Genomic DNA, 11,725 nt, shown 5'->3' with positions numbered 1-11,725 from the left:
ATTGATGTCAAATGATGAGTACTCGTAGACCTACAACTGATCTACTGACCGTAACGTCGTTCGATGAAGCACCGTCTTGCAAAGCTTGCCTGAGCTCAGTGAGTGAGCTGATATGTGACTGTGAGCGGACTCTTGTCTCTCGATCGAGCGAGTCTCGGTGAAAGGGACTTTCTGCTCGGGAATTCCCCCCTTTAACTAAAGTTTTTAGATAGTCGACGTCATTCTTTCGTCATGGAGGTGAAGTCTACGTAATGCAATAGTGTTTACACACATTTCTTGCATCTCCACAAAAATTACGGTAGCTCTGTCAGATCTTGCTTTTTGTTTTTCAAAGAGAACACAGTGACTGGTTGTGCACTGAGTGGCTGGGTTTGTTTTGTTGGTCGGTAGTTCTACAAGACGGCTACTAAAAAGTAGCAGTACGTGTAATAGTTGTGCTACCTGGCTACTGACTCAGCACCCATCATTGACATCGCCGGAAGGATCAATTCCCTGTATTGTGTGCGTCTAATCATCTCAAGTATTCCACCTAATCTTCGAACATTGCTTCCAAAGGTTCAGTATTTTCAGCGAAGCATTTTGAGAATACATGTAGAGTACGAACGAGTTTGTTTCGGAGCTGCCTAGTCAACTCTATCTCTAACATGTGCGTGCCTCTCATCTCTGACATCTCGGTGCCGGTGCAATGAAGAGGAGTATTCTCAGAGTTTCGGTGCTGATTTTGTTGAACTATCTCGTTGTGACATTTGGACAAACGTCTACCGGTGGTAGCAGTAGCAGCAGCAGCAGTAGCAGTACTGCCAGTAGTGGTGCTGCCACGACAACGCCTGGAGCAGTCACATCTCCCATCGTGCCGCTGTGTCCGGACAATGTTGCCTGTAACCTGCTGGGTGCTGCATGCATTGACTGTAGCAACTTCACAGACTCGTGTCGATATGGACAGTCGATGTTAGTCAACTGCACCAGCAGTGGGAGTACATGCTTGGTAAGCCTGCCTGGAGAAATAGAGATACAGTACTGTCAGGTGCCGAGCAGCAAACTGGCTAGAATTTCAAATTTTCAACAAGCACAGCATACCAATGTATGCACGGTGACTCAACTGTGCATAGACCATAGTGCATGATGAAAATAAGAACGGCCTAGGCTATGATGCTGGCTCCAGTTTTTTGGAACTTGACAGTACTGTATGCTGACACTCCACCACAATATGCAATAGATCTGGGGGGGGGGGGGGGGGCTTGTTTGAAGCCAATAAATGCTGTAGATCTACTAGCCGGAATATCATGTGCCCCATTTCCCTAGATTTATTGGGGTTCACACAAAGCTTTGGGAATGAGAGCATGCTATCTTTTACATCATGTTTAAGAATTAAAAGTAAAAAGGACCAAGAAACTACAAGTTACACTATAATGTTCACTAACACCACCAGTTACTGAACAATCAGCTCATGCGATAACATTGCACGACACTGACCGGCGGTACTGACGTTCTACAACTAACTGGCTAACAGTTCTAGCACATCTTGGATGCGCACTCCAACAGCCTTCCAACTTGGAAGGTTCTAAGTTATATACTGTAAGACATGTTATTATAACGAGTCGCAAATTTAACGATTGTCCAAAATTCATAGGTTAACGAGAAGTTATGTTTAACGACCTTGCAGCATTCCGGCATATCCACACACAACATAATGAAGCAGTATGGCCTCAACGGATCTTATTATAACGAAGAAATGTCATCCGTTAAAGCGTTAGATTTACTTCCTCGTTATATATACATGTCTTACAGTAAATAACATAAGGAGGGGACGTCGTGTGAAACTGCTGCTTGTTAAATTATTATTATTAAAAGCATGTCCGCGTAGGTGGCGATTTTGCATGATTCTTGTTCGCATAGCTTCCCCTTTTCTTGATCTTTGCATCTTTTGAGCCACGCAAGTTGTGTGGAATGTTGCTTTGCGTCCCTGAATAGTGGTTTGACCGTATTGTCCAATGGTCTCGCCAGTATCGTCATCGACATGCATGAACATCCGCCAACGTCCTTCACAGCTGAGACTTTCAGCTCATGCTTATCTTGGCTGCGCTCACCTTCCCCTCCTTATGTTATTCGTATACCTTAGAAGTTGGAAGGCTGTTGGAGTGCGCATCCAAGATGTGCTAGAGCTGTTACCCAGTTAGTTGTAGAACGTCAGTACCGTCGGTCAGTGTCGTGCAATGTTATCGCATGAGCTGATTGTTTAGTAACTGGTGGTGTTAGTGGACGTTATAGTGTAACTTGCAGTTTCTTGGTCCTTTTTACTTTTTATAAATAATCCTTGGCTCTCCATCCGAGTTCATTTAAGAATTAAGTTTGCTCTTTTCACGACCATCGCATTAGCCGAGCGGTTGTGCGCTTGCCTGCGAATCACAAGGTCCTGAGTTTGAGACCCGCACTGGTAGCGGGGAGTGTGTACCATGCTAACAAATGCAGTGATGCATGTGCGAACCACTTTTTTGTGCAATGAACTGCACCGACACCCACGGTCAACTGGGTACTCACCACTCAGAGTGAGGGTAATACGGATACAGCTAACAAGTTTTCGCCCGCACAGTGTTGGGCAGCGCTTATGAGACATACCACCCCACCCTCGCCACTACTGTAAGTCCACAAATTTCGGCCCATTCAAATTTCGGCCTCCCAGGGCTAAAACCCACTTCAGCCGCATCAAATTCGGCCTGTACTGCTGCCGCCTGGATACACTGTCACACTGAACCTTGCGAAACGAAATTTCGGCCGCAACACATTTTTGGCCAAACATGACCAGGCCGAAAATAAATACTAGTGTGCGCCGAATATTTGTTGACTTGCAGTAGGCGGTGCACTTGCCACCGTGGTACCTCCGGGTGGCCTGACACAAGCGAGACTTTCTGTGTAAAAGTATACATGTACCGCAATGGTGCCTATAGAGCTGATAATATTATGTTGAATTTCCATTTATATTACCCCAACCTATGATCGGTCACTTCGCGGATCGGGAAGCTACGTGTACTGTGATTATACTGCAGCCGAAGTGAATTATTTAGAACAAAGACGGCTCGAGAGGTATCCAATGCGTATATGGGAACAATAACCAGGGCAAGACCTGGCAATCTTATCCGTCCTATGCCAAAGAGAAGGGCTGTCTGTCGTACGTTCACATCACTTATGTTGAGTCTCTTTTTGCCCTCGGGCTTGGATGACTCTTTGAATAGCCCTGGTACCTTACGGAATGTTTACGGCATTCTGTTGGCCGATGATTAGTGGAATGCAGAGTCATAACTAGACGGTACATGTCAGTGTCTGCTCCAGGGCCGGGTCAACAGGGGCCCAGTTGGGGCATACTTGGACCCGTTTGAACAAAAGAACACCTGGTCACTTGTGAGTGACCCGGTTGGCAGTATACATGCCGAGTACGTTTTCGTACTTCAAGGGGTACACTGTGACAGGCTGCAGGCGCGCGTAGACAGAGTGCCCATCGGGCCATTGTTCATACACGGATGTGTACATGTGCATCAGGGAGTCGCAAGATATGTTTACGACTCACTGATTAGTGAGTACATAGATGTACATAGAGGAGCCGCACTTGAATGCACACGTACTCGGCTCTGACCCGGTTGCAGGAGTTGTGCCAGGTACACATGTACCTGGTTGGTTTGAAATCCTAGAGCAAACACTGCATAATATAATTATGTATATGCAGTGTTTGCTCTAGGATTTTATATCTTCTGCTGAGATTGTTTAGAAAAGTGTGAAGACGGAATTTCCCTTTCCGCTATATTGAGCCTATCGATGCTATTCTGTCTTTTTTGGATCTAAGCATTTTAAACCATGTTGGCTTACTGTGAATGCTGCTTGTGCGCAGGGTGAGCAATCATTCACGCGGAATGTCTCGTGCCGCTTCTGCTACCAGCTGGATGCCAGTGACTACACGTGTACAAACTCAACCAGCTGCACTGTAAGGCTACGAGTGGCATGTTGCCATGATCGGCACTGTGTGGCATGGACCGTGTGTGTTGTCAGTTGTGTCACTGTGTACATGCATGGACCGTGTGTGTTGTCAGATGTTCTACATGCCTCAGCCGGACCGTGTGTGCTGTAGGATCCAGGAAAGTGCAATTTTTGCTTGTGTTCAGTTCATGGTGTAGCATGATTGAGTTTGCGACATGCTTTTAGGTCAGTCAAATCGGTATGTAGTGCCAGTTCTGTACAGCAATCGCATACTCATAATAGCCTTCTGTGTATGGGCACATACATGAAGCTGCGCTGTAACGGTTACTCTACCCCATGTACCCATGGGTGTTCGCATTAGCATGGGTGAGCGAGCTGATCAAAGGCGTTCCAACTATCGGCATGCTGTATCTAGGCATGTACACGGATAGTGGGTGTCCTACTGGGCGATTGCTTGCCCAGGGCTTCGCGGTATGTGAAGTTGTTTGCTCTTGCGAGGATGCTACTTGTACCGTGCAGTTGTGTTGTGATGTTCTTTGAAAATTTCAGAACTGACGATTGTTTTGTGTTGATATGCCGTCAATCCTGGATAGCTTGCAACGCACCCCCAGGGATGGTTGCAAAGAAAGGCACATGTACCACACACGGCATGCTCGCCATAGCTGAATGTCATACAGCGAATGATTCTCTTCCCCGTCTATTTTGCGTGTAAATGCGTGCTTTCGTGTTTGCGTACGTGTGTGCGTGCTGGCGTATTTGTGTGCGTACCCGACAGGTCGCATCGACGCCTCGACCGACTTTCCGGTCCACATGCACCGTCAAACCCAATGTGGTGTGTCTTGGTGAGTTTGTTGACAGTTTTTAACGTACATTTCATCAATGTAGTACACTCATAACTCTCTTATCCGGACAGCCTGGGACCGGGCACTGCCGATAACTTGGAGATGTCTGTGACTCTGAATCATGTACATTTTGCAGAGAGAGAGACACAGAGAGAGAGAGACAGACAGAGAGACAGAGAGAGAGACAAAAAGAGACAGAGAGACAGAGAGGCAGGGAGACAGAGAGAGAGACACACACACAGAGGCAGGGAGACAGAGAGAGAGAGAGAGAGAGAGAGAGAGAGAGAGAGAGAGAGAGAGAGAGAGAGAGAGAGAGAGAGAGAGAGAGAGAGAGAGAGAGAGAGAGAGAGAGAGAGTGCTCAGGGCGCCAATGCCGTGCTGCAATGGTGCATTGGCCCGGATTTCACTTGCCGCAACTGTGGAATGGATTGCACATAGTACTTCGAAGTGGTTGATAGGTTGCAGCTGTCTGGAATTGTGACAGTACAGTCGACCGACCCTTATAACGATGTTTGCGTCAGACCAAGAAATATTGTTATAAGGGTAATATTGTTATAAGGGTAACTGGTTCATTTCATACATGTACGTCATAATGCATGGATTTTGTTCATTTTTTGCACTCTTCACCGCATAAAGAACTGACGTACATGCGCATTATATACACAGCAAGGTGTCCACTGGTACCCCCATTGTATTTCAACATGTCCCAGCGACTTATCAAGTAAAGCTTGCCCTACCTGGATAGTGGGCTCTATATATTCTCTGCACGTTCAGCCCATTTTATATTGTTATAGGGGTAATATCGTTATAGCAATATTGTTATAGAGGTAAGGCATTGTATACACAAGTCAATGGAGTGATTTGGTTTGGCCGACAAATATCGTTATAAGGGTAATATCGTTATAGAGGTTATTGTTATAAGGGTAGGTTGACTGTACAAGATAGTACGCATACTGGCATTCTACTTATCTTCACAACTACCGTAAAGGCGCGGATAAAAGCCGGGCTTATAAGCATATAAGCCGCTTTCTGCATCAGGCGTTAATGCAAACCAGGCTTGTATGCAAACCATGCTTATATGCAGCACCACTGATATTTTTGCCAGGCTTGTATGCACATGCGACACGTGTAGATCTACCACTGACTACGGGTATGGCGGCAGTTTTACTATGCACCGTACATAGCGCATGCACTCTTGACCTACACGATCCGCGCTTGCATAGAAGCCAGGCTTCTACGCGCGACAGGCTTATACGCATTTGACCCGTTTGATTTTCAGGGCTTCTATCCGTGATGTGCTTGTATGCAAACCCGGCTTTTATCCGCGACTTAACGGTATTGTTAGTACTACATGTAGTGATGCTGACTGTCGAGTGTCGATAGCTGTCAGTGCAACATCATAACCTGTCACTCTCTATGATTCACAGGATCTAGAACCTTCTTCATGACCAGAACATGCAACTGGACGTCGGGCCTTCGCTGGTCGACGGCCCTCGTCCTAAGGTAAGCTTGATTGCTGTTAGTGGGTTGTATTGTTCTTAGAGCACTGTGTGAGGGCTCTTAGAGCACTGTGTGTGGGCTCATGTGCTTTCTGCCTATACCTTAGTCCGTTGTCACACCTGTTCAGCCCAAGTGTGATGTCCTTTCCTAGGAACGGCTGAGTTTGGGGCCTGCTTTCAGCCGTCAATCATTTTGAAAGTGCTCAATCCCTTCAGCTGTGTTCGAAGGCTGCTAGTATTGTACCACATTGTTTCCTGCCTTTTGTAGCACACTTTTGGCAGTACATGCACGCGCCCGCGAGTGCAGGTCTGACTTATGGGATACTGTATAAGCGGTGGTTCAAGGTGTACTGGCTTCCCAGTTCACTTACTAGTATAGTACTTCAGGACCAAAACTCACAGCTCCCTTGCTGGTGGTGGGGCCGTTTGCTTCACTCCGCGTAATTAACTTTTTTCACTGTCAGCACATGCTAGAAGCCGCTTGTTCTGTGTGGCTGCGACCTTCTGTCAAACAATAGTAGTCTATGCTGACTGGCCACAACCTTTGAGATGTACATGTACGTGTATTATCTCGAACTAAGAGGCGTTGAGGGAGGTTATTCTTCTTCCTTCAATGGTCCTGTCCTGTCCTGTGCTCTGTCTCAGCATAACACTTGGAGGTTTCGGCGTTGACCGATTTTACCTGGGTGACTGGAGGCACGGCCTGGCCAAGCTCTTCACGTTCGGAGGCTTGGGTGTGTGGACGCTCGTCGACATTCTCCTGGTCGCTATCGGTTACCTTTCGCCATCAGATGGCTCCTTATACGTCATGTAACACAATCACATTCATTCCAAAACTCATAGATACTGTACTACAGAAAATAGAAGTGCATCATTGTATGATGTTTCACCAGTATACGATAGAAAAATACGTTCATGTCTTTGAAATTTACCAAAAAAGTTTTGTTTTTACATAAAATTAGTTCAAGTGTTACGCTGTTTTTTTTATAATGCTGTACATAAAGCTGAAATTCTGTTATGTCAAGCTGCTGAGGATAACTGTTTTACTGTGTTTTCAATGATAATGATAAATGACCAAACTCACATCCCGGGAAGTTCAATGTCAACTTTTTGCATTGCGTTCAGTTCGGAATAATCCACTGCAATTCTGCCAGACGTTGTTGTGCTCACCATTGGTTTGAAGCGATAACCCCAGAGAATGTCCCGGTTGGTGTAGGAATGCATGGCCTGTGCGGTTAGGCCGGTTGCCTCGATCACGCCCTCCAGTAGCAGGACGATCTCGAAGCGCGACCTGCTCAGCTCCTCTTCGGTCAAGTGTCGCAGTGGACTTGCGTCGTTGATGAAATGGCAAACAGTCACCGGCAGCAGCAGGAGTATACGATCGCGGCCGGTGTCGTAGCCAAGGTCCAGCTCGCGGCACTCCCAGTCTAGCTGCTCGCCTTCCAGGGTGGTCTGTGAGCGGTAGCAGTAGGCGCGCAGGTGAGCCTCGCACATGCTGCGCGTGCGCAGGTCGGCGACACGCCACAGCAGGCACAGCTGCCCGTCGCGTCGGCATATTCCGCCGTGCGTGCTGAACAGCACGGTGCGTGCGCGCGACTTTGCACGCGACGCCTTGGTCAGGATGAGGCCGAGCAGCAAGCCGTCGAGCATCAGTCCAATAACGCACTGAACTGCCAGGAGAAATGAGCCCAGCTGGCAGCTGTCCTGAATGAAGTCATTGCCAAAGCCTATCGTTGTCTGCACGGCGATGGAGAAGATGAACATTGTGTTGAAGCTATCGGAGTAGGTGGAGTTGGATAGATGGAAGCAGGACTCGTCGTGCGTGTTAAGCGCATACCACAGACCTGCAAACAGTATCCAACTGGCACAGTACAGGCCTGCCAGGGCAAGCAATGTGTACCGCCACTTGCACACGACCAGCGTGATGAAGAAGTCCCTGATGTAGTATAGCCGGTGGGACAACGGCAGCAGGCGCTCGGCAAGTCGCTCGCCGTTCGCTCCCACTATCCTGAACGGTGTGTGACAGTGCTGATGAGAGTGCTGCACCCGATCAGCTGTCGTCCCATGACTGGACACCATTGACATCTGGTGACCGTGCCCACCAGGCAAACACCGCTCCCTCTCGTCACTTCCATTTTGTATTTGGCCGGATAAGCCTGCATCGTCACCCCAAGCTTCTCCGTCCATGACAGCGGGCGTGGCGGCAGCAGCTGGGCCGTGAAGAGAATGTAGTTATGAACTCGATCGGCCAATCTGCATGTACCGGTACCGGTTGTTTGGGCATTGGAAACTAATCTCCACACACCTATCCTCTTGCACCTGTGGCGTACCTGCAGTGCATATTAAGAGCAGTTGGACAGCGAGGCCAACGTGATCACTAGGGATCCACATGGGCCGTATCGTAGTGGGCTCAGCCGCTGTGATTTGCTAGTCACTCTGCCGTGGCAATGCTGTGTGATCCATGTACGAGCAGGGTATATTCTAGGACGAATTTCCAACCGGTTACGGTCCAATGAAGAGTCGGGGGGGGGGGGGGGGGGGGGTGGGGGTCCCCCGGAATTTATTTTCAAAATACAACCCAAATATGACACTCGACACACAAACTCGTGACCCTAATACCAGTCCACGCGGCTTCGCTGGAAGTATCCGTCCAGAAAAAAGCGTTTGACCATTCACAGCTCCATTCACCCACAGAAAAGTACGGGCGGTTGGAACTGATTTGTAACTTTTCAACCGGTCGAAAACCGGTTGGGGCGGTTCTAGAAAATTCCCTGACGAGGGATAGGATTCGAGTCCCTAAGGGGTCGTCGCAAAAGTTTTCTGTCGTCCCTGAAACGAACATCGTTCATTCGTACTTGGACCCCCTCCCCTCCTTCTGAAACGAACACAGCTTGCTATGCTGGATGACGAAAATCGCATGCATGTACATGTCATATGTACAGTGTCGGTCGACTTGCGATTTTGGCTAGCACCCCCTCCCCCCAAATGAATCATGTTCGTTTCAGGGACGACAAAAACTTTTGCGACGACCCCTAACATACACATTTACGAGTCGTATCCCAGCGTTCTGTAGTCAGCACACAATCTTCTTCAGTCCTTGGCTACACCACTTCTATACTAGTGGGTCTCTTCCAAATGTTCACCCATGAGGGCATCATCAGGGTTGCGCACTGACTGCAGAACAATGGCATTTTTTAAATATATATTTTTAACTTCGGCCAGTATGACTACAGTATTCACTTTGTCTTGGGGGTTAGAGGGGAAGTTGCCACACAGGGGTGGTGAGCCCGTCTACAACAATGACATGCCTACCATGGAGTTACAAATTCTGTATGCCAGGCTGGAGGCGGAAAACTTGTGCATGGATCACACAGCATTGCAACGGCAGAGTACTAGCAAATCACAGCTCATTACGATGCGGACCATGTTGATCCCTAGTGATCATGTTGGTCTCGCTGTGAAATCAAGTGGTGTTCGAGGCAAACAGAAAGTTACTTCTTTGTGCAACACTTGTCCAGTGTTCTTTCGTAAACAAGTTCTACTTGTAGTACATGTATTTAATAGTTGTCCACAATGCCTCCATTGCGAGGCTATGCTGACGTGGTGTGTCAGGAGCCTTGGCTGCATTGCAACCGGACTAACCGGACCGGTTCCGGCGGCCCTGATCTATGAGTGCGCAGGATATGTACGCTGCACCCAACTATGCAGTGCGCATGTATATGTGTACGGCGTGCTGAGTCTTTTGATACCCCACTCGCATACAGTACATGTACCTGTAGTATCGGTCATAATAATACATCGCTTTACATGTACATATACAGTATAGTGATAAAATGAGAAAAGTACTTGTAAGTTGTATACCCCCCCCCCCCCCCCCCCCCCCCACACACACCTAGACCTAGGCCTAGGGCTCTGGCTACGATTGTACACTTTACATGCAATGATTTTTTTAGCTGATTTTCGTCCCAAAACTACACTGACTACAACGGATTACTAGTACCGTACATCTCAGTTCCCCTAAACTTTCGATCTACAAATTTCAGAGTAGAGACACTTTTTAGTTGACTTGTACGTTGTAGATCTATATCTCCACCTGTACTGGACTGTACTGATACAGACTGTATCGATTCATGGAGTGAGCTAACGATTCATTGCAGTGAACACGAGGTTTAGTTTACCTTCTTCTGTGTAGCCGGCTAGCATTCTCTCAGCGATCGGCGTTTCGGATCATTTGGACCTGTCCAGTCGTCATGACTCTACATCATTATCATTACCGTCGTATCGATCAGATTCTTCCAGTGAGAGGTCCCCCAACTTTTTGCCCAAGCCATGCAAGGATCACTACTACTACACTACTGTTACTTCCCAAAAGAGGCCTAGTCTGTACTGTAGTGTAGACTGTAGTGTAGTGTAGTGTCACCACACCAGTAAGGCAGTAAGTGCTAAGCCTATGATTTCCTGACTGACGTCGTGACGACCTCTAGTCTAGTCTAGGCTCTATGTACTCGTACTGACAAAATTAATCTGTTTTTTGTGTGTTGTGCAGACAGTACTACTAGTATACTCAGTAGTCAATGAATGCCCGATATGAGAATGGCCTGGACGTGGACATGGATAGCGGCTAAATCTGTCTGTAGTGTAGTCCAGGGAGTAGTAAAATACCGGTATTTTACGACTCCCTGGTGTAATCTGTACTGTACAGTGTGTGTGTAGGCTTGTAGCCAGGGAGTAGTACAATACCGTATACGGTATTGTACTACTCCCTGCTTGTAAAGTTTAGGGTTCACGGCTTGCCACTAAAAGCACCCGTCACGTGCGCCTCCATTTTGGATTATGGACGCGCGCTACAGGCCGCGACAGCGCCTATCGAAGTAAAAAAATATCGACTCGAAGTCTAGCCGGAGAGCGTACTTTTTGAATTTTTCCTTGGCTTCAGTGGCTTCACTTCACTCGGGCTTTCATTTTTCTGACTGACCTGGACTTGATGATGGCGGCGGTGGCGGTCTTGGCGAAAGATCCAGTTCCATCTGAGACACTCTGTCGTCTTTTCTTATCTGCTGAGGTTCTGGCAAAGCGCAGCTGCATCGAACCTGACTAGATGTAGCTGCACGCATCCTTTGTTTGCCCTGCAAATCTCGATCTGTTGCTGTTTGGCCGCTGATGCCATGGAAGAAAATATTCTTCCTGTAAAGAGGCCGAAACTGAGCTAGGGCACGTCAAGATATGTAGGGTATACAAAGAAAAAGAAATGTCATGGTCGTTTCAGCAGCTCACGACAGCCAACACGCTCCATCGTCGGGATTGGAAGTATCCAGCACGGCTGTTCCGAGCGCTGCTGCTCTTGTTATTCTTCTTCTTCAGAAATTCTCCACACCTTGTCGGCCAAAGTACGCGCGCGCGTGCACGGAAAATAGATGC

General features: G+C 47.8%; 2 protein-coding genes across 2 annotated transcripts; one reads left to right on the top strand and one right to left on the bottom strand.

The window, feature by feature from the left end:
* Positions 1–328: 328 nt before the first annotated feature.
* LOC135815124 (TM2 domain-containing protein 3-like) lies at positions 329–7,390 on the top strand. Its single transcript, XM_065328364.1, has 5 exons — positions 329–985; positions 3,881–3,973; positions 4,742–4,808; positions 6,236–6,311; positions 6,953–7,390. The coding sequence occupies exons 1-5, from the start codon at positions 686–688 to the stop codon at positions 7,119–7,121; spliced, it is 705 nt and encodes a 234-aa protein (XP_065184436.1). The 5' UTR covers positions 329–685; the 3' UTR covers positions 7,122–7,390.
* LOC135815123 (G protein-activated inward rectifier potassium channel 2-like) lies at positions 7,157–10,663 on the bottom strand. The gene is made up of 2 exons (XM_065328363.1): positions 10,486–10,663; positions 7,157–8,637 (listed from the first exon to the last, which is right to left on the bottom strand). Exon 2 carries the CDS (start codon positions 8,492–8,494, stop codon positions 7,388–7,390), a length of 1,107 nt encoding a protein of 368 aa, XP_065184435.1. The 5' UTR covers positions 8,495–8,637; positions 10,486–10,663; the 3' UTR covers positions 7,157–7,387.
* Between the last annotated feature and the right edge of the window lie 1,062 nt (positions 10,664–11,725).

The sequence above is a fragment of the Sycon ciliatum genome, chromosome 4, assembly GCF_964019385.1.
Source record: "Sycon ciliatum chromosome 4, ocSycCili1.1, whole genome shotgun sequence".
Lineage (NCBI taxonomy): Eukaryota > Metazoa > Porifera > Calcarea > Leucosolenida > Sycettidae > Sycon > Sycon ciliatum.
The sequence above is the reverse complement of the archived record's forward strand: the minus strand, read 5'-3'. Positions and strand labels throughout refer to the sequence as shown.